A 26,709-nucleotide genomic window follows, 5' to 3' on the forward strand; every position below is an offset into this window, starting at 1 on the left:
GATGAGCCCAGCTGGAACCGGTTTTTCCTTCAACAGACTGCGGGGGAAACCGACTCCATTGCATTACGGACAAGTTGTGGGAAAAAAAGTCCTCATTGTGGAACAGTAAAAAAATAGGTTCCCTCTAAGCAATGGATTGAAAATGAATTTGATTTATAAAGGAGAAGACTGAGGGCGGATATGGATTCAGAAATTCTGCAGCACGTAATAAAAGAAGCGAAAATGGCGCAGAATCGCTGCCTCCTGTGATGTGAAGGCCACCGTGAAGGGAAAGGAGGCAGCGAAAGTTCTTATCAGGACACACACCCCTGCTCACATTTACTTAACTTTCTGGATGGTTTTATAGCCCTTAATAAAAATATTAAAATAAACTCCCCAACGTGTTCTACCCAAATGCACCACCTGTTTACCTTTCCTCCATTTTAAACTCATTGTCTCTGTCAATGCTTCTTCCGGCCCGTGGGCGAGGACACGGAGCAGCTAAACGCTTCACTGTACTTGCCGAGAAAAGGACATTCTCTAACCATGATCCAAATCAGGAAATTCAGCATTAATACGACACTGCTGTCTCGTCCACGGTGCCTATTCCAGCTCTGTCGAGTGTCCAGGATTGTACACTTTGTGTGGTTGTTACGTCTGTCTGATTATCAGTCCTAAATCTGGAACAGTTCCTCAGCCTTTCTCCGCCATTTTTGTTTTTGGGTTTTTTTTTTTGGCCCCCACCCATGGCATATGGAAGTTCCCAGGCTAGGGGTCCAGTTGGAGCTATGGCTGCCAGCCTACACCATAGTCACGGCAACTCTGCAGGATCTGCGGCCTGCACCACAGCTCATAGCAACGCCAGATCCCTGACCCCCCGACCAAGGCCAGGGATGGAACCCACATCCTCGAGGATCCTAGTTGGATTGTTTCTGCTGTGCCATGAAAGGAACTCCCTCTCTGTCTTTCTTGACCTTGGCATTTTTCTTTTCCTTTAAATTTCTCCTCTAACATTTTTTTTTCTTTTTTATTAAAGTACAGGGAGTTCCCTTCATCGAACATGATTAGGATGCCTGAGGACACGGGTTTGATCCCTGGCCTCGCTCAGTGGGTTAAGGATCTGGGGTTGCCGTGAGTTGTGGAGTAGGTGGCACACACAACTCGGATCCCACGTTGCTGTGGCTCTGATTCGACCCCTAGCCTGGGAACTTCCATATGCCACAGGTGCAGCCCTAAAAAAATAAAAAGCGAAAAACAAAAAAGTATAGTTGACTTACAATTTGTGCTAACCTTGGCATTTTTGAAGAGTACAGGCTGGCCTGTCAATCTGAGTGTGTTTGCTGTTTCCTCGTGATTAGGGTCAGGTTACCCGTTTTTAGCAGAATGCTGCAGAAATTACAGTGTCTTCAGTTCACGGTATCAGGAGGCCATGAGGGCAGCCCACGTGGACATGGGTGGTGTCAGCTCCTTGGTCACTATGTCATTTGCCACAGCAGGCTTCTCCACCTCATTTGTAGCTGATACATAGTTTGTAGACAGACACTTTGTGGTCATTACAGGCCCTCCTATTGTAGCTGCTGAGAGGGAAGTGGAGGCCCAGAGTGTGCTGGGCCATGCCTGCAAAAGAGGGAAGATGCGGATGGGACAGCACCTCAGCCAGCCCAAAGACCGCCTAGAAGGGAAGCCCTGGGTTGGGCAGAAACGCCAGACCCGAGCACCTGTGCTGTCCTCAGCCAGCATCTGGGGCTGCCAGGAAAAGCATGCCGTGGGCTGAAATGCTGAAATGCCACCCTCGACGTGAAGCTTGACCCCTCTTGGGAAAGGAAAGGACGTGCTAGTGGCCCTCTCCGTGGCCCTGCCCTGAGAGGATTCACTCTCTCCGTCCGTCACTGCCATCGTTGGCTTCAGAAGGCTTTCCAGGGAGTTCTCTGATGGCCTAGCAGGTTGAGGCTCCTGCGTTCTCACCGCTGTGGCTCTGATTGCTGCTGTGCGGCGTAGGTTCAATCCCTGGCCCAGGAATTCCCACATACTGCCTGTGTGGCAAAAAAAGAAAAACACACACACACACACACAAAAAAAAAAACCCAAGAGAGAACCTGAAATAAACGTTGCAACTCTCATTTAAAAAAAAAAAAAAAAAAAAAGGCTTTCCATGTTGACTAACTAGCATTCTCCTTAAAGAAGAGCTTTCCATTTTAAATTCTAGCCCCCCCCCCCTTTTTGTCTTTTTGTCTTTTCTAGGGCCACACCTGTGGCATATGGAGATTCTCAGGCTAGGGGCCTACACCACAGCCACAGCAACACAGGATCCAAGCCGCAGTCTGCGACCTACACCACAGCTCACAGCAATGCTGGATCCTAAACCCACTGAGCGAGGCCAGGGATCGACCCGCAGCCTCATGGTTCCTAGTAGGATTCATTAACCACTGAGCCACACGGGGAACTCCTTTTTCCCATTTTAAATGCTATTAGGACAGTGTTGGGGGGGGCGGTCCAGTGATGCAGGAAGCAGGATGGAGCAGGCAGAGGGAGCAGCAAGTGCAAGGCCCGGTGTGCACAAGGGCGCAGAGGCCACAGTGGGAGTGGAGTCAGCGTGGGCCCAGCACCAGTGAGCAAGCGGGAGGCCAGAGGCCGAGACTGCTGAGGACCTGTGGGCCCTGGAGGCCAAGGACGGTCTTAGAGGTCCCGGTCATCACAGGCTTCCCCACGGCCTGGCGGCCACAGGGCAGGACCCACCTGAAACTCACACAGCTCAGGCTGCCGGGGAGTTGGGCATGGGGTCGTCCTGTAGCTTTAAAAACCACCTTTACTCTGAGGACCCTGAAGATGTCGCTCCAGCCGCCCCCTTCCACATCCACATCTCCCGTGAAGACTCCCTCCAGCTCAGGCCCCCGCCTCGGCCTCACACAAGTCTTGGTTGTGTCCCCCCACTCCGGCCCTGGCCACTCTCCTCCAGCCACCAGCGAGCCCAGAGGGCTGTACCCACAGGATCATCCCTATGCCGCCCGCGTCTCCCGCCTCCACTGCAAGGGCACCACCATCTCCCTGATCTCCTGGGTGTCTCTCTCCTAAGTTCAGTCCGCTCTGCACTTGCACACGCCGTGAGCCAAAGGTACAAAGTCAAAGAAGCACCAACTCTCCAAAGGCTTCCGCTGTCTTGGGAGAAAAATCCAAGGGCTCCCGTGGTCCCCTGGGAGAGGCACGAAATTGGCATGACAACTCTCCCTGTTGCAAAGTGAAATCTGTCCTCCAAAGCTGTTCTTCCAGAGAATCCGAATAATGCCATTGATCTTCTGTGAGGACACAGAGGTGGCCACCAGGGCCACTGTCCCTCGGTTGCACTTGTACTGCAGGACTTTGAACTTATGGAGATGGCTCAGGGGCGACAGGGAGAGGCTAATGTCTTTGAAAAAAGGCTTGCAGTCCTTAGATCTCCCGACGGGAGGCACACCACACCCCACTGGGGCACAGACAGTGTCGACCAGGAAGAGGGCACAGGGGCCCAGGGAAAGCTCAGGCCTTTACCGAGGTTCTTGCAGGAAAGGCGGGCAGGGCCGGCGGCCGGCGGCAGCGGAGCACTGGTTCCTTTGAGAAGCCAGGGGGCCCTGGTGCACAGGGGCATTCCTGGCCTGGGGGGGTACCGAGCAGAGGAGTATCGGGTGGGCAGTAAGAAAAGGCGGCCTGGGCTGGGGACGGCAGCAGAGGAATACAACTGGCCTCTCGTTTGGCCCGGTCATTAACGAATGGGTGGCAGGGGACGAATGCCAAATTCAAGGGAACCCAGCAAGTAAGGAGACATGTGCAGAGGGAGCACTGCTGCAGACGCTGCCATGGTGGACCCACCAAGGGGACACAGCAGCTGTGGTCACTTCTGTTGCCACAACTCAGCCTCTCGACCAAAGAGCATGGAGAAGGCTGGGGCTGCAGGGGTGATGCAGCCTCGGGAGTCAGTGGGGCTGTCCCAGCTCCGGCCACCTGCTTGTTACTGGGGCTTGGCCTGCTGCCTGCTTCTCCCCCAGGACCTCTGGGCAGTTCCCGCCTCCACCCTGGTGGGCGGCCTCAGGCCAGCAGAGTGGAGCCTGGGTTGCTCTTAGGCTTCGGGAGCCCAGAACCTTCTGTCCTGCTCTGGCCCTGCCATCCCTAGGGCCTCTCCGGCTGTCCACAGAGGGCAGGTCCCAGGTCCTGGGCCACCTGCCCCCACCTCGTCCTCAGTGTGGGGCTGGCCCCTCGGCTCAGCAAAAGCTCTGCAGTGGGTCCATGGCCCCGCTCCACAGCGAGATGCAGGGGGGTCTTGTGGAGCCAGCCAGCCGCGTTGACCTCCGCGCCCCTGTCCAGAAGGTGGCCTGCGACCTCCTTGTGGCCTCTCCGAGCAGCATAGTGCAGAGGTGTGAGGCCCAATGAGTCCTGGGCGTCTACCTCAGCTCCCCAGGCTGCCAGCAGCTGGACAGCCAGCAGGTGGCCGCCGGCGGCAGCCCTGTGAAGGGCTGAGCGGCTGTGCCTGTCCTTGAGGCTGGGGTCTGCACCGTGCTCCAGCAGCACCTCCACGTCCTGGAAGAGGAGGGGAGGAGAGGGCAGGCCCTGGCCTGGCCCAGGCCCGGACCACCTCTGCCCTCAGCCCCTGGCAGCCTCTCTCTCCACACCACACCTACAGGCCTCGACTTGGGGATTCGTCCACTGTGCCCCTGAGAGTCCTGAGGTGCCTGGTGCCCCTTCTGGCTGCGGGGGGAGGGGATGGCGCTAACTGGACGTAGGCCTGGTGTTCAGTGACTATCTTACTGCCAGCCATGTGCCCTCCCTGGGCCTGAGAATCGGTTACCAGGGGGCAGCACAGTCAGGGCGGGCCTTGGGCCCTCGGTGGCCGGCCCCTCCCCGCCAGCCCTGCCCACCACCTCCCGGGCACTCAGGCCGGGGGTGGGCCGGGGGCAGCTGGGCCCCGACGTACCTGCGGGCGGCCCAGGGCGGCCGCGAAGCCCAGCGCCGTGGCCCCTGCGCCGTCCCGGGCGTCCACTTGCGCCCCGCGCGCCAGGAGGAGGCGCAGCGCCGTCGAGCGCCCGGCCGCGGCCGCCACGAGCAGGGCGTCGTCCAGGCCAGCGCCGCCGCCCGCCGCCAGCAGCTCGAGCACCGGCAGCCGGCCGCCCGCGGCCGCCCACTGCGCCGCCGTCCAGCCTCGCGCGTCCGCCGCCTCGGGGCCCGGGCCTCGCGCGCCTAGCAGACGCCCGACCAGCAGCGTTCGGCCCAGCGCGGCGGCCCAGTGCAGCGGCGTGAGGCCCGCCCCGCAGCGCGCGTCCGCCCGCGCCCCGCGCCGCAGCAGCAGCTCGGCCACCTGCGAGTGGCCTTGCCAGGCGGCCTCGTGCAGCGGCGTGCGCCCCGCGCGGTCTGAGGCTCCCGCTGGCGCCCCGCGCTGCAGCAGGAGACGCACCAGCGGCACGTGGCCACGCAGCACGGCCAGGTGGAGGGGGGTCCTGCCGGCGCTGTCCCTGCAAGGTGAGCAGGTGCGCGGTGGGATGGGCCCCTGCCGGGCGAAGAGATCTGCCGCCTTTGCCCACCTTAGGGGCCCCTCTCGGCCCCGAAGGGGCAGCTGGTCCCCAGCCAGTGAAGGGATGCCCGCAGCCACCCCCACCCCCACGAAGGTACTGGGTCCCATCTGGGGGCTCACCTCTCCTCCAGGCTGGCCCCTTGTCGTAGAAGCTGAGTCACCAGGCCCACGTGACCCTGCCACACAGCCTGCAGCAGGCACCCCCAGGCCCGGGAGCCGCCGGGCCCCTCTGTCCCAGCTCCCAGGGCCTGCTCAGAGCCCAGCTCCGACCACCGTAGTTCCAGTTCTCCAGGCTCTGAGACCTCGGAGTCCGTCTGGCAAGAACAGGGATCCTTCATGGACGCTGGAAGCCACACGCCAGAGCTGGCCCACTGTCCCCAGGCCAACATAGACCCCTCTCTCCCCAGGGGAACCCAGCCACCATTTAGCTTCTGAGGGCCTTGGCTCCCAGTTACCCCCAAAGGAACCCTGCCCAGGGGCTCCGTCCTCTGGCTGGGGGTACCGTCCATGTGGTTCTGGCCCAGCCGCAGCCTGAAGGGCCCTTTCATGAAGCTCTGAAGGTGCAGCAGTGGGCGTGTCTGCTCCCACAGGGCTATAGGGCCAGAGCGGCAGCTGCGTGTGGGTTGGCAGGGGCAGTGGTGCCTCCCCGGCCAGACTAACAGCCAGGTCCCCACAGTGTTTACCCAGCAACTTACTCAGGGGAGGCCGCAGCCCCTGTCCCAGCCCCCTTCAGCCTGTCACCTGCCAGGGCCTTGGGCTTGTCCTCCATCCTGGGAGACAAAGGCCAGGCAGGCAGGAACTTGCCCAAGGACCACAGCTCCTCCAAGGAGCACAACCTTTGCGGTGCCAGGACTTGCCCCCCAGGAGGCACTCCCCCACCTTCCTGGGTCCCTACCTCAAGCCCTGCCCCTCACCCCAACTGCTGTCCCTGCTGGAGCCTGGCCTCTGCCTGATTCCAGGCTGGGGCAGACAGGGTCTGGTGGGACCCTCACCACCCAGACGCTGCACCAGGCAGGCGACCTGGATGAGGGGTGGAGTTCGGAAACCACTCGAGAGGTTGAGGCAAGTCTCTGGGGCTGTGAAAGGGGCAGACGCCCGGGCCGTTGAAAGAGGCAGCCAGGCAAAGGAAGCCAGGAAGTGGCTGTTTCTGGGGCCCTGAGGCTGGGTGGCCCGGGCTTGCGGGCAGGCCCTGACGGCGGCTTCCCGTCCCCCAACCCCTGGGGAAGCCCACCTGTCCAGAGCCCAGATGGGAGAAGGAGGTGTGGCTGGCTCCTATAGCCCTGTCCCTCCAATGGCCTCGTGACTGTCCCCCGAGAGCAGAGAGCTCCCCCCAGGCTCCCCCAGACGAGGCCTCCTGAGAGCCCTGCCCCCAGAGGGAGGCAGCCTGTCCCAGGGCCAGGCCCAAGGGTGGGTGTCCGGGCAGGGAATGGAGATTCTCTCCCACTCGGCAGCCACATGGGCCCTATGGGGGGGGGGGGCACAGGCCCTCTGCTCAGATAGCCCCTCCCTGGGAGGCCCTGGAGCCTGACCACTGAGCTGAAGCAACCTCATCCCCAACTCTGTTTTATGTTCCTATTTAGGGCTTCTCAGTGCACAAAAGTACCTATTTCATTTTATTTACATACAGAAGTTCCCAGGACAGGGATCGAACCCACCACAGCAGTGACGGAGCCACAGCACTTTTGTTTTGTTTTGTCTTTTTAGGTCTGCGGGGGTAGTATATGGAGGTTCCCAGGCTGGGGGTTGAATCAGAGCTGCAGCTGCCGGCCTACACCACAGCCACAGCAACACCAGATCCATAGCTGTGTCTACACCGGAGCTCACGGCAACACCAGATCCTGTTTTCTTTTGGGTTTTTTTCCTTGCTTTTTAGGGCGGCACCGACAACATATGGAGATTTCCAGGCTAGGGGTCCAATCGGCGCTCCAGCCGCTGGCCCACAACATCAGACCCAAGCCAAGTCTGCGACCTACACACCACAGCTCACAGCGACACCAGATTCTTAACGCAGTGAGCGAGGCCAGGGATCGAACCTGCAACCTCATGGTTCCTAGTCGGATTCGTTTCCACTGTTTGTTGTTGTTGCTGTTGCTGTTCTTTTTAATAAGGAGCATGGCCAGATGACAGAGGCACGAGGGACGCACAGGTGCAGCAGCCGTGCCTGGGGGCCCTGTGGGCTGTCCTAGCCCTCGTCAGAGCTGGGGAGCTAGAACCCACCTCCTGGCGGCCTCCTTGGAGCCAGACAGCAGGGCCATGGGGGCTGGGGGCACTGCAGCTTGCTCAGGTGACCTCAGTGGACTGGGGCCAGACTGTCAGGCCCCCCCACAGAGCTGTCCTGCGACAGGGCAGAGGTACCTGCTGGCCTCATTCCCCTCTGAATCCACAGGCCTTAAGGTGCCCAGTGCACAGTGGGGGCTCAACAGAGTGTTTGTTGAATGAGTGAATGAATGAGGAAGGGACCTGAGGATAGGATGGGCTTGGAAAGGAAATAAGGAGCTCTCACTGTGGTACAACAGGATGGACAGTGTTTTGGGAGCGCTGGGATGCAGGTTCGATCCCCAGCATGGCACAGTGGGTTAAGGATCTGGTGTTGCTACAGCTGCGGCTTAATTTGAGGCTGTGGCTCGGATTTGATCCCTGGCCTGGGAGCTCCATATGCTGCGGGGTGGCAAAAAAAAGAAAAGAAAGGAAAGCAAATAAGATAGCTAGCCTTGCCGTCTGAACTCTCTCTATCCAAACTTTATTCATTTTCACCATTTTTTTCCAAATAAGCAGCTATTAGAAAAGACAGTTTGTTCAATAAGTGGTGCTGGGAAAACTGGACACCCACATGGGAAAGAATGAAATTAGAACACTCCCTCACACCATACAGAAAAATAAACTCAAATTGGATTAAAAACCTGGATATAAGACCAGATACTATAAAACTCTTAGAGGAAAACATAGGCCAAACCCTCTCCGACATAAACCACAGCAACATTTTCTCAGATCCACCTCTGAGAGTCATGCCAAATAAACAGCTACTGTGAGGTCACGTGTGTGCCAGCAAAGACAGTTAAAGGGCATGTGTGCTGGGCAGCAGGGCGGGCAGGAGCTGCAGGGAGCCTCAACTACGTCCTGGTAGGCATGTCTGCACCTGTGCCCCCTGAACCAGGTGTACACTGTCGCCGTCATCGCCTACGTCCCCATGTGTCTGAAGGGCGGCGGTGAGCTGGAGAGGCCTGGAAAATGTTAGAAGCCCAGTTGGAAGGGCTGAGGCTGCCTGTGGGTGGAGTGAAGCGAAACATACAGCCTCCCTGGTCCAGCTCACAGATAACCAATGCAGGGGTTTAAGTGTCGACTAGTTATGCCGGCGGTGGCTTGTTTATCAGGGTTTTTGGCCGCACCCACAGCATATGGATGTTCCCAGGCCAGAGATGGAACCCAAGTGACAACACCACCCGTTTTTTTTTTTTTTTTGTCTCTTTAGGGCTGCACCTGTGGCATATGGAAGTTCCCAGGCTAGGGTTGAATCGGAGCTGTAGCCGCAGGCCTACACCACAGCCACAGCAACACCGGGTCCTTAACCCACTGAGCGAGGCCAGGAATCAAACCTACGTCCTCATGGATCCTAGTCAGGTTTGTCACCACAGGAACTCCACAACACCAGATTCTTAACCCACTGCACCACCAGGGAACTCCCCGTCAGAGGTACTGAAAACACCCTTTGTCGTGCTCTGAAATTCTGGGATCCTAGGAGCTGCGAAGAGGGTTTGAGTCAATATTGGAGAAGTCAGTTGGGGTTTTGGAGGGGCTGGGAGGGCGCCTTCCTTACCTGGAAGAGTGGACTACGTGCTCCCACTGTTTTCAGGATGGACTGGATTCAGGCAGGAAGGGTGCCTGGGATGGCAGCTGCTCGTCTTGGGCGCCCACTAAGGATGGCCCACCCGCCCTCTCAGTGTAGGCATCTGGCATCTTCTGGGGCTCTTTTCTGATTCTCTTCGAGGGACCAACAGGGGCTAGGGCTGCGGGTGAGGTGGGCGTTGACCTCTCCAGTTGCCAGAGTCAAGGCCGATGAACCGCAGTCATTGTGTGAGAGGGCGGGATGGGGAGGGAGGAGGGCCTGGCGCAGAGCGGTGCGGACAGGACAGCCAGGCAGGCGCTGACCAGAATGTGCGGGAGCTGGCTGGGGAGACTGGCCAGGGCCAGAGCTGTAGTAACCTGGCAGAGAGAGTCAGCCTGGCAGCGGAGGGACCTAAGGCTCAGGTGTGGCCCTGGAGACTGATGGTCAGGGCTGGACCTACCTGGACCAAGGTCCTGCTCTCCAGCTCTTCCACTATCTGGTTGCTGGGTGGAGGTCTGACCTGGGGACCTAGGGTGAAAAGGATGCTAGTCTGACGGGGGGAGGCAGGGGCGGGGGGCAGTCATACCACGTGACCACTGCTGTGAGCCCACCAGGCCCACTGCCCAAGAGAGCATGAGTGAGCAGGAGAGGGAGACAGAGGAGGATGAGGGAGAGGGCACTTCAGACACAGCACCCATGCTGCCCGGAAGGCTTGCTGACCGCCAGACCTCTGCACGGATGTCCCCAGGGTGGGCTGCCCAAGGCCTAGGGACCCTGCTGCTGTCAGGCCGGGCCCTGGCGGGGCTCCTGCTCCACCTTCTGCTTCCTGCAACTGTGTTCCTGCTGGTGCTGCTGCCAGCAGCCACCATCGTCTACCTGGGATTCCTGTGCCACTCGAGGGTGAGCTGAGCCCTCCACGGGCGCAGGGGTGGGCACGGTCTGGGATCCTTGGGGGGAGCAGGTCCTGTGGAAGTTCAGGGCCCGGGGGGTGAAGGTGGATTTGCGCCCTTCCAGCATGGCCTCTTGTCCCCAGAGGCATGTGTGCCCCTCCCTGCAGAGCCCCTTCCTCTGCCAAGTGTCCCCCCCCCGCCGGCCACAGCAAAAGAAGGGCTTTTGTTTGTCCCCCAAGGGAACAGCTCTCTCCCCTCCCCTGAGGCTGCTCGGCCTTGTACCAGGGGCCGCCAGGGCCTGGACAGCTGGGCAGGGTGCGAAGAGGAGGATGTTCCAGGAAGAGACGACAGGGATGTCGTCAGATTTAAGGAGTCCGAAGTCCCCACGCCCAGAGCCCCTGGCAGATGCCTCCTACCCTGGGCCGGCTTCCCGCCTGTGGAAAGGGCTGCGGTTTAGGGATGGGGAGGGCACAGGCAGATGGGTCCCCGGGTCCCTCCTTCTGTAGGCAGAAGGTGGGGAGGGGACCAAACGCGGAGCCACACACTAGAAGGTGGTGCCAGCTGGCAACACCCCCGGGAAGGGCCTTGAGGTCAGATGCCAACAGAGGGAAGGGCCGTCAGAGAGGAGAGAAGGGAGGAAGGCGCGGGTCGGGGAACCGCACAACTGTTCTTTGAGCCTCCCCTCCAGGAACTCCTCCTCCTGCCATTTACCACCTGGGTCTCCGATCATCCATTCTAGGCTCAGAAAAGCCCGGCCCCGAGCCGGCCCCAGCCACCCGACTCCGCCAGACCTCAGGCCCCGCCCCGGGCCACCTGCTTCCAGGACCCACCCAATCCTTCCGCCCACCTGCGGGCCCCGCCCCGGAGCTGAGGTCCCGCCCGCTCTGGGTCCGTGGGCGCCAGGCCCCTCCCTCTCCCAATCCACGTGTTCTCAGGCCCCTCCCCGGCTCCGTGTGCCCCGCCCCCCCCCTTCGCCAGCCCTCCAACTGGAATGGAGGCTGAGCTCCCTCCCAGTCCCCTGGCTCCCAGGCCCCATCCCGGGATGGAGGCCCCACCAGCCCCGCCTGACGGTCCGCCTCGCCCTCAGGTCCACCCGGCGCCCCGCCCCGCGTGCCGTGCCCTGCTCTCGGACCGCGGATCGGCGGCGCTCATCGTATTGGGCTTCCTCTCGTTGCCTCCGCTGCTGGTGCTCGCCTCTGCCGCCCGCGCCCGCTTGGCCCGACGCCTCCGCGCGCTGCTGCCACCCCCCACTAGGGGTCCCGGACCCCGCGGTCATTCGGTGTCCAGCGACTGGGGGTGCACGCGAAGCCATCCCGACGGGGAGGAGCAGCTCTGCGCCTGGGTGTGACCCCGGAGATCTCTCCAAATCCCGGAGGCCCCCGAACTGTCCCCGTGTGCCCCATCACGTAGCCCCAGGCTGGCGAGCTTAGGGTCCAGGTCCTGGCCGGGCGCCAGAACGCTGCCCAGCTTCCGTGCACAGCGCTCCCAGGGGCCGCGAGAGGGCTCCGGACTCCCCCTGACCGGTCGGCCTTTCCCCTCCCTCACCCCGGCCCCGAAGTCCCCGCAGCTGCGGAGAAGCTGGGACGCCCCAGGGAGGAGGCAGATGGCTCTCCGAGAAGGCGCGCGTGGCCAGACTCCTGAAAGGGCGGTTTTCTGACGTCTGCCATTGAGGCTGCCCTGGGCCCCCGTCCGTGCACAAAGGGCAGTCCCTGCATGCCCGCTGTCTAGTCCGTCAGCGGGCCTCCAGCGAGTCCCAGAGGTGATCGGAGTTGCCCGGGAGGCTTCCACACCCGTGGTTCCCCAAGTTCAGCGGCGGCCACAGCGCCGGAGCTTGCAGAGCTCAGGGCTTGCGTTTGGCGTAAAGGACACCTTTAGGATCTTTGCTGTCTTTGGCGGTTTGTGCTTTCAGGCATCGTTCTGATTGTGGCTCTGCTCTTATTTCTCCCTTTGGTACCCGCTGTTTCCCGTTTCTGAGGATTCACATCGTTCCTCGGTCCTGGAAAATTCTCAAACATTTTTTCTTCAATCCTGCCTCATTCACTGCACATACTCTTTCTTGGGGAACACCCATTACACGACTGCTTCCCATTTTCCTTTTACCTGTCATTGTCACTTCATTTCTCCTCTGTGTTTTCCACGGGGCCGTGGGTGTGGCTGTGGCCAAATAAATAAATAAATAATTCCGCTATCATATCTCAACGTTGTCCTTCCTTCTGATTCCAATCTGATCATTTCGTTGGTCTCTTGGAATGTGATCATTTTTTAGATTCCAGCTTTGATTTCTGGAACAGTTTACATGTACTCATTTTTTGTTTTGTTTTGTTTTGTTTTGTTTTCTAGGGCCGCACCCGAGGCACATGAAGGTTCCCAGGCTAGGGGTCAAATCGGAGCTACAGCTGCTGGCCTACACCACAGGCACAGCAACTCCAGATCTGAGCCTCATCTGCTGACCTACACCACAGCTCACGGCAATGCCAGATCCTTAACCCACTGAGCGAGGCCAGGGATCCAACCCGCATCCTCATGGATGCTAGTTGGATTCGTTTCTGCTGTGCTGCGCCAGGAACACTTGCATGTACTTACTTTAGAGTCCGTACCTAACAACTCCAATTGCTTAGTTTACTTGGGGGTCAAAATATGTTACTTGTTGTTTCTGCTGACTCAGTAATAGGATATTGTTTCTTTCTTTTTTTTTTTTTTTTTTTTTTTTTTAAGGGCAGCACCTGTGGCATATGGAGGTTCCCAGGCTAGGGGTCCAATCAGAGCTGTAGCCTGCAGCCTACACCACAGCCACAGCTTCGCAGGATCCGAGCCTCATCTGCAACCTACTCTACAGCTCATGGCAACGCGGGATCCTTAACCCACGGAGCGAGGCCAGGGATCGAACCTGCATCTTCATGGATCCTAGTCGGGTTCATTAACCACTGAGCCATGAAGAGAACCCCTAGAATATTGTTTCTTTGAATGTTTATTCCTGTGAAGTGTCAGCCCACACCAGTGAAAATTCTGAGAACACATCCGTCCAGAGAGGGTACCCTGGTGACCCAGGTAGGGTCCTGGTGGGTAGCCCACTGCTTGAGCCACCCACTTGTACCCCTGATACCATGTGGCTCCCCATCCCTGTGCTGAGGAATTCTCTGCTTTCCCATTCATTTCCCTTCATCGTCCTGGGTTTCTGTTCACTCTTCCATTTGTTCATGTGTGTACGCATTTTTAGTGTTTCATTTTGAGGGCATATCTACTTCCCCGTAAGCCCAGCAGTGTATTAAAAATGTGTTTGTAGGAGTTCCTGTCGTGGCTCAATGGTTAAGGAATCCAACTAGGAACTGTGAGGTGGCGAATTCGATCCCTGACCTCGCTCCGTGGGTTAAGGATCTGGCGTTGCCGTGAGCTGCGGTGTGGGTCGCAGACGCAGCTCGGATCCGGTGTTGCTGTGGCTCTGGCGTAGGCCGGTGGCTACAGCTCTGATTCGACCCCTAGCCTGGGAACCTTCAAATGCTGTGGGTGCAGCCCTAGAAAAAGACAAAAATATATATATATATGTTTGTTGTAATTCGTCCAGAGTCTAGTCATAGCTGAAAGGCCTTGTAAGGGGTCTCGCACACCATCTCGGCCGGCCGGGCTCCACCTGTGACCAATAGGTCAGAGCCCAGATGCGCCCAAGGTGCAGCGCCCAGGGCTCAGGCTGGAGCAGGCCTGGGCTGGGGCTGGCCTGGGTCCAGCAGGAGTCCTTGGGGTTTTCCAACTGCCTGTAGCCAGTCAGACGGGAGCCTGGCTGCCTGCCCTGCGCCCAAGGATTGCTTCCCTGGGTCTGAGGCCGCCTTCCTTCCCCTCCTGCCTTGGCCTGGGCAGGCTCTGGCCAGGCGTCCAGAATGAGGACTCTCCTGAGAATCGGCCTGGCCCCGGAGTCATCAAAACAACAGCTGGGCTGCTGGGGGTGGGGAGGCCGCGGGGGAAGCTCCGTGGTGGAGCCTGCTGGTTCCTAAGGTGTGTCCCAGCTTCCCAGGCCCGCCCTGCCCACTCCCAAAAGGAACACGTGCGGGGAGCTGTGGAGGGTCTGCAGAGACCCCCGGGGTCTGCTTTGAGGGGTCCAGCTGTCAGGGAGGCTGGGCCAGGGGAGCAGAGGCCCTGGGCTACTGGCTGGGCCAGGAGGAAACCTCCACTTAAGACAACACAGTGTCTCCCCAGGCGCCGCCCTGTGAGAGTGTGCCTGGCCTGGGGGGCCTCCGTTTGGGTGGACACATGCATGCCTGCGTCCCCCCATCTGCCGGCCCTCACACCCCTGCCAGGCGTGGTCCTGACCCCACAGGTGTAGAGTCTGGGCTTTGCACATTTCCCCGATCTGCCCAAGGCCATATATTCATTCCCGAAGTATTTCCTGGCAGCTCAGGTGTCTGCAGGCACACCCTGAGCGGTGAGCAGCTAGGAGGGGGCCAGGAGAGTTGGCCCCTCCTGTCCCCACAGCTTACACCCCAGAGTGAGCCCTGCCCCCACCCAGGCATGGGGACCAGCAAGGTGCGCTGGGCAGAAACAGCTGTGACGGGTGGGCTGGGTCGGAACTAGCAGAGCCTGGTGCTGGCTCCCCCTGCCCCCATGCCTGGGGAGCCTCCCAGAGGTGCGAACACAGGGCTGTCCCTCCCTGCTGTCTTCTTCCCCGCTTGGGGCTGGGTCAGGACCTAGTGCTCACCTCCCCATTACAGAAGGTTCCAGCGCAGGGGACAAAACTAGGGAGGGTCCCACCTGGGGAAGGGCACAGGCTGAAAACCTGGACACCTGCCTGCCTTTCTTCCTGCCAGCCCTGCCCACTGAGCCCCACCTCTGATGGTAACTACCCCTCACCCTGCCCCGGGCCCTGGCCTCCCAGAAGCCGCTGCTGCCCCTTGCCCTTTTCCCTCCCATGGCTCCTTACTGCTCTCACAGACCCCGGACTCCTGCCCACCTGGCCGTGGGGAGAACAAGCAGACATGCATCTTTGCAAGCCGGCCCCCACCCGGCCCCCGGGGCCCCGTCCGGCTTGGCAGGGCCGAGAGGACGAGGGCTCTGCCCAGTGCCCACATGTCCCCAGGGCAGAATCTGTCGTGTAGCTGGGCCCAGCACGGAGATGATGAGTGAATGCAGAGAAAATGTCGCCCACCCTGTGCCCAGGCTGCCCATCCCTTCAGCCATCATCCCTGCCACCCTGGCTGTGGCCAGCAGGAGGACTGGGGAGGGGTCAGATCTGGGGCCACAAAGGGCAGGTCAGGACTCCAAGGGAGTGAGACAATGGGACCTTCAGACACCGCCCCCCCCACAACTGGCCCTCAGGCCCTGGCATGTCCCCGGCCACAACCAGGCAGGTGGAGTCTAGAGGCATGTGGGGTGGGGGAGCTGAGTGGGAGGGGTCGGGGCCTCTCCGCCCTGCTGCTCACAGCCACAGCCTTCCTCCACCCCACTTACTGTTGTGGGGTCTAGTCAGGGGGCCTCAGGTCACACCCCCCAGGCCCACAGCAGCTACCCCACTTTTGGTTTCTCTATCCCTTGGCATGTTTGTGGGTGCAAGTGTAAGACACGAGTGACATGAGAAAACAGAGCCCAGGCACCCCACGGGGTGGGCTCGGGGCCAGCTGCTCTGCCCCTCAGGCCCGGCAGAGTGCCCTCAGCTGGGGTCGGGGGTGGGGTCGGAGGCCCCGGGAGCTGCCCTTCTCCCTGGGGTCAACATGACCACAGTAAGCTGGGGACAAAAGGCCCTTCTTCTCTGCAGAAGCCTGGGGGTGCGGAGGAGTGCACATTCCCGCGAACCCGCTGGGGCCAGGGGCAGTGCCTTGGAGAGCAATGTCCCTGGGTCTTGGGGAACCCTGTCCCCCGGCCTGTGGACTGACAGACAGGGTGGGCCAGCTCCAGAAATGATGCCTGCGGACTCCTGGACCGGACCGAGGCCGTGGGCAGGGCTGTCTCAAGCACACGGGCTGCTCCTTCCTCCTGGACCCCAGGACACCAGGGCCAGGTGGTGGGGGCGGCAGTGGGGGGGTGCTGAGCCCAGGGGAGGGAGAGGGCTGGGGCCAGGGCTGCTGTGTCCTGGCGGCCTCTGAACGTCTCTCCCCCATCCCCCACACCACCCCCGTCGGAGAGGAGGTTTCCGGGCCATTATATTTGTGCTTCCTCTGGTGTCTGCCTCAAGCCCAGCCCTGGCCCTGACCACTACACCCCTGGCTGACCCCCATGTTCCCTGGGGACCCTCCATCTATCTGCCCATGTCCTTCCTCAGGGGCAGTAGGGCTGAGGTGGCCAGCTGAGCCACAGGGCAGATCTGGGACCTGGGGGAGCAGAGCTGAGTGGCTGGGGGTGGGCTGATCTCCTGGGGGTCAGGCCAGAGCTCAGCACCAACATCAGGAGTGACTCTGGGCAGGGGTGCCTCGGTCAAGGCTGGTGGCCGAGCTCAGCCCAGGCTGGGCAGAGACCCTGGCTGAGCATTCCCAAGGCTGGGCCCCCAGTCCTTTGTCCCTCTGAGGGAGAGGCCGGAGGATGCCTGCTTCCTCGAGGGCTTGCGTCATGGCCAAGAAAAGCCGCTCAGTTTTTCCAGAAGGGACGGAAACTTCCCCGTCAGCCCAGCAGGACAGCCGAGGTGTGACTGTGGGCCCACGGCTGGGCAGGCGTGGGGACGCCACCGGGCGGATCCAGCACGGCCCCTTCCTGCTAGTGGTGGCCGGTGAGCCAAGCCGCATCTGCAGCGATTCCCTGGGCCCCACGACTGGGCCCCCAGGTCTCCTGCAGCTGCCTTTGCTCACAGCCTCATCTCCACAGCAGCCTCATGCACTGGAGGGCTGGGGGCCAGGTGCGGTCCCTCTGGGGGACCCCGAACTTTGGGGGGTTCAAGCCCATTGCCACCTTCTGGGGCCCACGCAGAAGCACCAGGCAGTTTCTGGTCCCAGAAATGGAGGTCTGTGGAGCTGAGCCAGCACCGCCACTGCCAAGATTCCCGGCAAGGGGGTGGGGGCGGCGGGGACACAGTTCTCGCTTGTTCCTGCGGCAGCTCCTCAGCGCGGCCGAGCCGCTTCCTTTTTTAGGCAAAGTCAGAGCTCTAGCGTGTCTCACAGCCGGCTCTCACCTGCCAGAAGGGGAGGAAGGAAAACCACTGAGTCCCATCCGTCCTCCCCGCTGAGCATCCTCCGCTCCGGAGGAGGGAAGGGAGGGGACATCCTGGCTCAGAGGACCCCGCCGTCTCGCCGTGGGGAATCCATGTCCCCCCAGCTCCGCAGGGAGGAGTGGCTGGGAAAGGGCGAGGGGCGGGGTAGCATGTCCGGAGCGAGGCGGGGCGGGGCTCTCCCGGACCTCAGCTCCGCCTCACCTACGGAAGAGGAATCTGCCCTGGGGGCCTGAGTGTCTCCCTGGACGTCCCCTGCAGGCAGCCACCTCGGGTCTGGTCTAGCCACAACCCCAGATGCAAGGCTCCCTGGCTCACAGGGAGTCCCTCAGAGGGCTTCTCCGGGGCGCCGCTGGGGATCTGTGGTCAGTCCTGGAGTCTGACGTCAGCTGGGCCCTGGGCACCTCATAGGTGGTAGGCCCAGTATGGTCCCTGTGGACATGGCCTAAAACAGCCACCCTCAGCTCCCAGGCCTCGTTCTCCAAGAAGCTCCCCTTTAATGTCTCAAGCTTCTTTCCCTCCCGATGAAAAGCGTCCTAAGTTCGGCCCTTTTGATCTCCGCTGGTCATTCCTTGGAGAAACACGTCCCAGCTCTGCGGCCGGGGCCTGGGCCTGTCCGGTGATGGCATTACCAACGCATCTCATACTCTCTGGGGCTCTCGTGGGCCTGGGCTTCGGGGACTCCCGGCACTGCAGAGACAAGGGCAGTGGGCCTGGGGATGACCCGGCTCGGTGGCTCCCAGCTCGGCTTCCGGCTGGGGCCCAGGGGCAGGCTGGATTCCGAGGCCTTACAGCCATTAACAAGACGCTCGTGTCTGTGAGGGTGCATGCCATGCGTGTGTGCCTTCGTGCCATCCCAGCGAGTGCTGCGTGTGGCTGCGCGCCTGGGCCCTGCGTGCGCGCGCCTCCCGAGCCTGTGCGCCTCCGCACGCGGGGCAGTGCGCGCCCCGCCGGGGCGGGGCCTCGGGACTGTGATGGGCGGGGCCTCCCGGGGGCGGGGCTCGGATCCGGCCCGCGCGGCCGCGCGCCCCGCAGCTCAGGAGCGAGCGAGCGGCGAGCGGAGGCAGAGCGCAGCCCTCCCGTCGCGCGCGATGCTGCCCTGGACGGTGCTCGGCCTGGCCCTGAGCCTGCGGCTGGCGCGGAGCGGCGCGGAGCGTGGTGAGTGTGGCGGGCGGCCGGGCCGGGCTCGGCTCCCGTGCCCCTCCAGCCCCCACTGTCCCCCTGGAACCGCGTCTTGCTCCCGCGGCTGCGGGGCGGGGACGGCTGGCAGGGCACCCCACCCACCTGCGACGCGCCCCCCCGCCCCCAGCAACTCCGCGGGCTCTCGGGGCCGGACGGGGTTGGGGGGAGGTGTGTCGGGAGGCTTGTCTCTGCCTCAGTTTCCCTCTCCTTGGATTGACCCTTGGTGGAGGGATGGTAGGAAGGTTGGTGTGGCCCTAGTGGGTTGGGGGAAACTGAGGCGAACGGCCCCGGAGCAGAAGCGAGGCCCCCGTGTACCCATGGGGCAGTGCTGAGGGGGCCCATCTGCCCGCCCACCAGCGGTGCCCGAGGAAGGGGTAGACCCAGGAGGGGCTGATCAGGCCCTCAGGCTGCCGCAGCCCTTAACCTGCTTCCTGGGACCAGATGGACCAGAGAGGAGGGGGGCCAGGGGAGGGGTGACATCATCTGTAAGTGGGGTGACACTCTAACCCGGCCATCCAGGCCATGGGAGGGGCTGCAGTCGGGCCCCCATCCCTCCACCCCTGTCCACAGCCGCCCCAGCTGCTTTGGGCCCCCACCCCCTTCTCCCACCGCTCGCCCTACCTGAGGCTGAGTTGTGTAGGATGCTTCTCTGGAAGCTGGGCCTGAGGGAGCAGCCTTGGTGGGTGGCCCAGAAGCATCCACCCATCAAGCCAGAGGGCTGGGCCAGGACCCTTGGCTCCAGCCCGTGCAGAGTCTGCTGAAGACGCGGCAGGTGTGGGGGCATGAGGGGTGAGCACCCCTTCTCAGAGGAGACGCAAGTCCAGAGGGTGCCCCAGATATGAGGCCAGGGTGCAGAGCTGGAACTGCTGAGAGTGTGAGCCCCCTGCTGGCTAAGGACCCCCCCACCCCGCTGAGGTGCCGACCCAGGACTTTGGGGTGTGACTGAGAGGCTTTCAGTGCTTCCTTGGGTAAAGGCAAGTGCCAGCTTCGGGAAAGCTCAGGCCCTGGGGGTTGTGCCCTGGGTGTGAGGCTGTCTGGGGGCCACCACCTGGGGCTAACCCTCCCCTCTCCCCCAGGCCCCCCGACATCCGCCCCCCAGGGGGACCTGCTGTTTCTGTTGGACAGCTCGGCCAGCGTGTCTCATTATGAGTTTTCCCGAGTTCGGGAGTTTTTGGGGCGGCTGGCAGCCCTGCTGCCCCTGGGCCCTGGGGCCCTGCGTGCCAGCCTGGTGCATGTGGGCAGCCGGCCACACACCGAGTTCCCCTTCGGCCAGCACAGCTCCGGCTCGGCCGTCCAGGATGCCATACGCGCTGCAGTCCAGCGCATGGGTGACACCAACACTGGCCTGGCGCTGGCATACGCCAAGGAGCAGCTGTTTGCCAAGGAGGCGGGGGCCCGGCCAGGGGTGCCCAAGGTGCTGGTGTGGGTGACAGACGGCGGCTCCAGCGACCCCGTGGGGCCCCCCATGCAGGAGCTGAAGGACCTGGGCGCCACTGTCTTCATCGTCAGCACCGGCCGCGGCAACCTCCTGGAGCTGTCGGCCGCCGCCTCGGCCCCCGCCGAGAAGCACCTGCACTTCGTGGACGTGGATGACCTGCACATTATCACCCCCGAGCTGAGGGCCTCCATTCTCGGTAGGTGGGAGGGGCAGGGCCTGGGGGCACCCAGCTGGCATCAGGAAGAGGGCCGGGCGAGACCTGAGGCACTCACAGGCCTGGCACTCTCTGGGGGCGCAGGGGGAGGTGGCACACAGGTCTTCTCTGGGACAGGCTCCAGCGCTTCACCTGCGACTCCACTCCCGGGGCTGCGGCGGGACCGAGGGCCAGGTCTGAGCAGACACTCCTGCTGACAGGCCCGGCCTGTGACCGGAAGGCTGTGGAGTGGGGGGCTGGGTGTGGGCCTCGGGGCTGCATCTGGTGGGATGTGGCCAAGTGGAGAGGAAGAGGAAGGAGGTTCCAGGTCTGAGGACTCTGCCACTCACGCCCCTCTCTGTGTGCCAGGCCCACTGTGCCTGGGGGGGGTGGGCCAGGGCTGGAGGGCCCAGCTGGCTCTCACAGGGCTAGGGCCCTGCATCCCCCAGGGCAGGGCCAGGACAGCCACTGAGGGCTGTGAGCCAGATTGCTGGAAAGGAGGCCAGCTGCAGGGGCCAGTAGCTCCCCACCACACCGACTTTCTTCCGGAACCCCCTGACCCGGCTAATCCCGTGGGAGGAAGGGCTGGAGTTAAAGGGCCTGGTCACTGGCAGGGTTTGCTGCAGCCACTGAGAAATTCCAGCCTCCCCGAGACTCTTCCTGAGTCCCTGCCTATGGGGTAATCATGCACCTGAGACCAGAAGGGGTTGGATTGTGGGTTGGAGGTGGGTAGAGGGTCCTTCTGAAGATTTACTCCAGGACACCTGGCCCCTGAGTCAACCACCATGACTGAGCCGGGAGGGGGCAGTGGAAGAGAGGGCAAACAACCGGACAGGAAAACCAAGACTGCGAGGCAGTGAGGCGAGGGGTGGTGGTGCTCCTGGGATGGGGGGGCAGGTCCAAGTGTGGAGGATGGGCAAGGTGAGTGCCATTCTGGCGGCTCCCGAAGGCGGAGTTGGGTCCTGCCGGCATTAACCCTGCCCGGACATCTCTCAGCCTCACCCACCTGCCCCATCACTCAGATGGGCCCCTGTGGCTCAGCATCCAGACTCAGGAGTAACCGACATTTGGAGGTCCCACCCTGGAGTCCCCCTGTCCCACTCTCCTGGGGACTTGAGGCAGGGAGCTCCCCAGGTCCAGCTGTTCCTGGGTTTGTCACATCTCTGCTGCCCTCAGGCCTCTCTCCAGGGGCCTCCCATCTCCTGGCTGGACCGTGGGCTCCCTTTTCCTTGACTCTGCAGAGCTGAGCGGACCCCGGACCCTGTGCTGGCCACTAAGGCTGGGCATGGTCCTCTGTGCTCAGACATCACCCCGGACCCCTTTCACCTTTTGAAGGGCCCTTGTCCAGGCCGCTGGACTGGGTGGGAGCCGTGAGGGAAGCCTCTGCTGGGGCCGAAGAGGAGGGCTGGCTGCACTCACCTCCTTCCTCCCGCCCCCTCACGGTTGGTTTTGAGGATCCTAAGCCGCGGCCGAGGCTGGCCAGGCTCCCCCACGCTCCTGATCCCCGCATCTGGGAGTCCCCCGAGGCGGACCTCCGTTCTCTGACCCTCCGCACTCCCCCTTCGCCCCCGCCCGCAGATGCGATGTGGCCGCAGCAGCTCCGGGCCTCTGAGATCACGTCCAGCGGCTTCCGTCTGGCCTGGCCGCCCCTACTGACCACCGACTCCGGCTACTACGTGCTGGAGCTGGCGCCCAGCGCCGAGCCGAGGACCGCGCGCCGCCAGCAGCTGCCAGGGAACGCCACGGGCTGGACCTGGGCCGGCCTCGACCCCGACACGGACTACGACGTGGCGCTGCTGCCGGAGTCCAACGTGCGGCTCTTGGGGCCCCAGCGCCTGCGGGTGCGCACGCTGCCAGGTCAGGCGGGGCGCCGGGGGCGTGGGCCCGGGAGGGCGGCGGGCGCTGCCCGCTCCTGCTCGCTCACGGGCGCTTCCCCCGCAGAGGAGACCGGGCCGGAGCGCATCGTCGTCTCGCACGCCAGGCCGCGCAGTCTGCGCGTGAGCTGGGCCCCGGCGCTGGGTCCGGCCGCCGCGCTCGGCTACCACGTGCAGGTCGGGCCCCTGCTGGGCGGCGCGGCGCAGCGCGTGGAGGTGCCCGCGGGCCGCAACAGCACCACGCTGCAGGGCCTGGCTCCCGGCACCGCCTACCTGGTGACCGTGACGGCCTCCTTCCGCTCGGGCCGCGAGAGGGCGCTGTCGGCCAAGGCCTGCACGCCCGACGGCGAGCGCAGCCGCGCCCTGCGCCCCCCGCCGCCGGGGGCCGGGGGCCGGGAGCCGTGAGCCTGCCGCGCCCGCGCACCCGAGGGCCCCCTTCTCCCGAGCCCGGTGGGGGAGGCGCCCGCCGCCGAAACCGCAGTCTTGGGATGCTGGCCGGCCTTTGGCCCGCGGGACCCCCGCGGCAGGAGGGCGCCCTGCTCCAGCGTCTGCCCTCGCCTGATTGTCCGCTGCCGCTCAGGCGGCAGCGCATGTCGTCGCGACCCCCATCCCCTGCCTGGCCCGGAGCGGGGCGCTCGGTGGCGTCCTTTGAGCAGGATTTAGCGGGGAGATGGACAAGGAGTCAGGGGCCCGATGAGCACTCAGACCCTGGAGGGCTCTGGGCCCAGGACTGCAGGGCCTCTGGGCAGCCCGGCCTCCTACTTGTGTTAAGGGCCAGAACCTCTGGTGGCAAAGTCTAGCATCCGTTTGAGGGAGTGTGGTCTAGGTGGCAGCTCTGAGTCCCCATGGGCCACTCAGGTCCTGGATGTTGATAGGTGGATGGGGGAGGGAAGGAGCTGGCTCTGGTCAGGTCCACGGCCTCCTGGAGGGGACAGGGTCTGGAAAGGGGAGGGAGGAGCGAGGGCAGTGGGCAGCAGCCAGGTGGGCTGCAGAGGCTGTCTTCGCCAGGACGCGCAGGTGGCGTGGGGCAGTGTTTGCTGGGAAGTGGCCCTGCCTTCCTAGCCCAGATGGCCACCGGGACACAGAGGGCACCTTTGGGGAGGACTCTGGAGATCGGAAGGCGTGAAGGCCAGCACTCGCAAGGAGCCGTCCCCGCTTCTGGGTGGAGAGCTTCTGTGGTGGGGACAGTGACCAACAGGGTTCCTTCCCCTGGGGGCTGCACTCCGGCACGTCTCTGCAGCGTCTCCTGATCACAGCTCCTGTCCCTCGTCACCATCCGGGGGCCACCAGACAAGTCCAAGGACAGGCAGCATTGCTCCCCCTCAGGCCTGCCAGGCGCCTCCTCTGCCTGCACTGAGCGCTCACCGTGCCCCTTCCCACTAACACCCACTGACCACACAGTAAATTGGATGTAAACAGCGCTGCCGTCTCCCGAGTGGTTGCTCCCGTTTAAAACACGCCAGACCCGTAAACGGTTGCAAGCGGAAGAAAAAAGGGTCTTGGGTGGGGACCGAGGGCACCCCGCTGGCACTAGGGAAGTGGAGGGGAAGCCTCCCAGCGCTGGCACTCAGGCCCCTGTGCCCCCCGTGGCCTCTCCGTGCATCTCCCCTTCAGAGAGCCCAGGCCCGTTTCGGTGGGCCTTACTGGGACCAGGGACAGCAGGCCCTCTGTGGGGCTGTCCCTCGTCTGCTGGCACAGGACACCCTCAGTGGCCTTTGATTCCGTGGGGCTGGGGGCAGGCTTCAAGTGAGCACCCACCTCTGAGCATCACATGGTCCCTGCCCAGGCACCCAAGGCCTGCACCACCCCTAGTTTAGTGTGCCTTGGGGCTCTGTGGGGGCAGGCTGTACGTGAGCCCGGGACGCCCGCCTTGCCTGTGTGAGCGGAGTGGGAACAGGGGGAAGGTGGTGAGTCAGACCCTGAGGGCAGATGGAAGTGCCTGGCCAGGCCAGACTTGGTGGGGGGCGCTGCCAGGGGGTGTTCTTTCTCCCCCATGTCCCCTGACTCCCTGGAGGCAGACCCAAGAAAGCCTAGGACTGGAGCCTGTGGGCCACTGCTTACACCCTGGCCCTGTCCCAAGGCTGGGCAGTGAGGACAGCGGGGACCCAGGGTCCCAGACAGCACTGACCAGGGAGGGGACCCTCTCGGTCCCAGGGGCAGAATCCCCCTCACAGAGGCCTGCGTCCCCCACGCGGTTCCCCTGGGTGCCCTTGGGTCCAGGCCCACTGGCCAGCGGAGAGGCCCCTGTCTGTGCTGAGACCCGGGCTGGAGGGTCATTTCCTCCGCTCGGTTGGTCACACAGGACAAGTGCGTGATGAGCCCCTCCCCCAGACTCTGCCTCCACCCCCAAGAGGGAGCAGGGCAGATGGAGGACACAGGCCCCTGCCTCCCAGAAGAGGCTCCAGCCTGACCTTGCCTCGTCTCTGCTGGATGCAGAGGCCCAGGAAGGGGAGCCCCGACTTCCATCTCCAGCCCGAGGGGCGCTCCTCCTGGAAGTCCTTTCCCGGAAGCGCTGCCCCTTGTTCTCAAAGGTCTCTGAGTCCAGCCCAGACAGGCAGCCTCCAGGAAACGGCTTCATCTGGGTCTCCACCCCTTCCCTCACCTCCCCGCCACCAAGGCCCTGGCTCCAGCATCCGCGCTGTGTCCGGGGCCGAGGCCAAGGCCTCCAGGGACTTGCACCTGCTGCTTCCTCCGCAACGACGAGCTCCCCAATGTGCATGGAAGTCAGGAGGGCCCACGCAGGAGGTCGCGACCCCCTGGGAAGGCCAGGTCCTCGAGGCAGGAGCGGGCGGGCTGGGGAGACTCGCGGCTTCATGGGGACCCCAAGGGAGGCGGCTCCAGAGGTTCTGGGAGGGCAGAGTTCTCACGCTGACAAGGGCTGCTGCGACCCTCATTCAACAGGAGAAACCAAGAATTTCGCTCAGGTTCCATGTCCCACTGTCCCAGGTGGGGCCTGCGCTCCAGCCCAGGACTTGCCCGACGTGAGGGACAGCAGCTGTCTGGCGAGGTCTTGCCTCGTGTCCAAGAAGTGGGGGTCCGCAAGAGCCAGCACTCTTTCCAAGGCGACAGCAATAACCTCAGTCAGGTCCAGAAGCACAGCCAGCCCCGGGGGGGACGTGTAGCCCTCACAGCCTCCTTCAGGCCCGGCAGGCAGGTCAGGAAAACGGAAGCCTGCCTGAGGGCCACAGATGTGTGTCTGCCACCTTTCTCCTGGGATGAAAATTTTTCTTCCAACATTCCTTAAAACAGCAACGAGGAGTTCCCGTCATGGCGCAGTGGTTAACGAATCTGACTAGGAACCATGAGGTTGTGGGTTCGGTCCCTGCCCTTGCTCAGTGGGTTAACGATCCGGCGTTGCCGTGAGCTGTGGTGTAGGTTGCAGACACGGCTCGGATCCCGCGTTGCTGTGGCTCTGGCGTAGGCCAGTGGCTGCAGCTCCGATTCAACCCCTAGCCTGGGAACCTCCATATGCCGCGGGAGCGGCCCAAGAAATAGCAACAACAACAACAAGAAGACAAAAAGACAAAAAGGAAAAAGAAAAAAAAACAGCAACGAGGGAGTTCCCATCATGGCTCAGCGGTAGTGAACCCAACTAGTATCCATGAGGACGTAGGTTTAAGACCTGGCCTGGCCCAGTGGGTTATGGAGCCGGTGCGGCTGCAGCTGCAGCCTAAGCTGAGACTGTGGCTCAGATCCCCTGGCTGGGGAGCTATGCCGAGAGGCACACCCCCGGGGGAAAAAAAAAAAAGCCGAAACTGGCCTATTTGGAACCAGAATAAAAAATGAGAAGAAAAACATGCCAGTGGAAGTCAGAGCTCCTCTAGAGGTGAGTGTGGTGAGGTGGGGACCCAGGGGAGCCCCGCCTGGCAGGCCACCTTGGGTGGGTGGTGGTGACCACCCCTGCAACAGGGTCCTGGGGGTGGGGTATGCTTCTGGCCAGCGCCATTCTCAGGCAGGGGGTCGCTGGGGTCTCCTGGGCAGGGTGGGACCCCGTTCACTGACATGGCCTACCCAGGAACCAGGACCACTGCACTAATTGCTCACGTGCCAGTGAACACGCCCACGAAAAGTCTGTCGTCCTAGCCACAGACATGAGAGCTCGGCAGGAAGGAAAGGCCCCTGTTCCCGCCCCGTTTGTGGGTAGCACAAGGGGAGCCGTGGGTGGCCAGTGACTCGCCTGAGCCCCTGACCACAGCTTCTCTGCTCCAAGGCTGGCCCGACTGGACATGAGGGCATTCGAGGCAGGGCTGGGCGACCCCTCCTCCCAGAGCCACCCCCACCCCTCCCGGGCACACAGCTGCTCCCGCAGTAGCTGTGGGCCTTGAAGACTGGCTGCTGTGGGTGGCCCAGACTGCACAGTGGAGCCGCTCTTGTCCTGAGAAGGCAGAGGGCACTGGCAGGTGCTCAAGGCGCGTTGCCTGTCCTTAGAGCTGAGCACCTGTGCCAAGGACCTCCACGCTGCTGACCTGCTGCTGGATGGGGAGAGGACAGTGGGCTGGGCATCTGCTCACTGAAAGTAAGGTGCGGAAGACAGGGCTGGAGGCGGCGAGCGTGGCTCAGTCCCTGGCCCTGCCAGGCTGGAGCCCCCGCAGCAGGTCAGAGGGCTGCTCCTCACTCCCACTCATAACCCTGGAACCAGGAGGAGGAGAAGCTGCACGAACCCCGGAGAGCGGG

At 62.5% G+C, this 26,709-nt stretch overlaps 3 protein-coding genes across 6 annotated transcripts; 2 read left to right on the top strand and 1 right to left on the bottom strand.

Annotated features, from left to right (window-relative positions):
* Positions 1–2,417: 2,417 nt before the first annotated feature.
* On the bottom strand, positions 2,418–6,152 carry ANKRD65 (ankyrin repeat domain 65). 2 transcript variants are annotated; one of them, XM_047793644.1, is made up of 4 exons: positions 5,971–6,152; positions 5,636–5,829; positions 4,922–5,456; positions 2,418–4,527 (listed from the first exon to the last, which is right to left on the bottom strand). In XM_047793644.1, exons 1-4 carry the CDS (start codon positions 6,061–6,063, stop codon positions 4,120–4,122), a joined length of 1,230 nt encoding a protein of 409 aa, XP_047649600.1. In that variant the 5' UTR covers positions 6,064–6,152; the 3' UTR covers positions 2,418–4,119. The 2 variants fall into 2 exon arrangements, with proteins under 2 accessions (XP_047649600.1, XP_047649599.1); XM_047793643.1 differs by having other exon boundaries at positions 5,636–6,152.
* Positions 6,153–9,113: 2,961 nt separating this feature from the next.
* Positions 9,114–12,409, top strand: TMEM88B (transmembrane protein 88B). The gene has a single exon (XM_047793174.1). The coding sequence runs from the start codon at positions 9,972–9,974 to the stop codon at positions 10,245–10,247; it is 276 nt and encodes a 91-aa protein (XP_047649130.1). The 5' UTR covers positions 9,114–9,971; the 3' UTR covers positions 10,248–12,409.
* A 5,961-nt stretch (positions 12,410–18,370) lies between these two features.
* VWA1 (von Willebrand factor A domain containing 1) lies at positions 18,371–23,456 on the top strand. Of its 3 annotated transcripts, XM_047791985.1 has the most exons (4): positions 18,374–18,506; positions 19,607–20,164; positions 21,740–22,018; positions 22,103–23,456. In XM_047791985.1, exons 1-4 carry the CDS (start codon positions 18,440–18,442, stop codon positions 22,438–22,440), a joined length of 1,242 nt encoding a protein of 413 aa, XP_047647941.1. In that variant the 5' UTR covers positions 18,374–18,439; the 3' UTR covers positions 22,441–23,456. The 3 variants fall into 3 exon arrangements, with proteins under 3 accessions (XP_047647942.1, XP_047647940.1, XP_047647941.1); XM_047791986.1 differs by lacking the exon at positions 22,103–23,456 and having other exon boundaries at positions 18,371–18,506; positions 20,002–20,164; positions 21,740–21,872; XM_047791984.1 differs by having other exon boundaries at positions 18,373–18,506; positions 21,740–23,456.
* Positions 23,457–26,709: the final 3,253 nt, after the last annotated feature.

This window comes from Phacochoerus africanus, chromosome 8, assembly GCF_016906955.1.
Source record: "Phacochoerus africanus isolate WHEZ1 chromosome 8, ROS_Pafr_v1, whole genome shotgun sequence".
Classification (NCBI taxonomy): domain Eukaryota; kingdom Metazoa; phylum Chordata; class Mammalia; order Artiodactyla; family Suidae; genus Phacochoerus; species Phacochoerus africanus.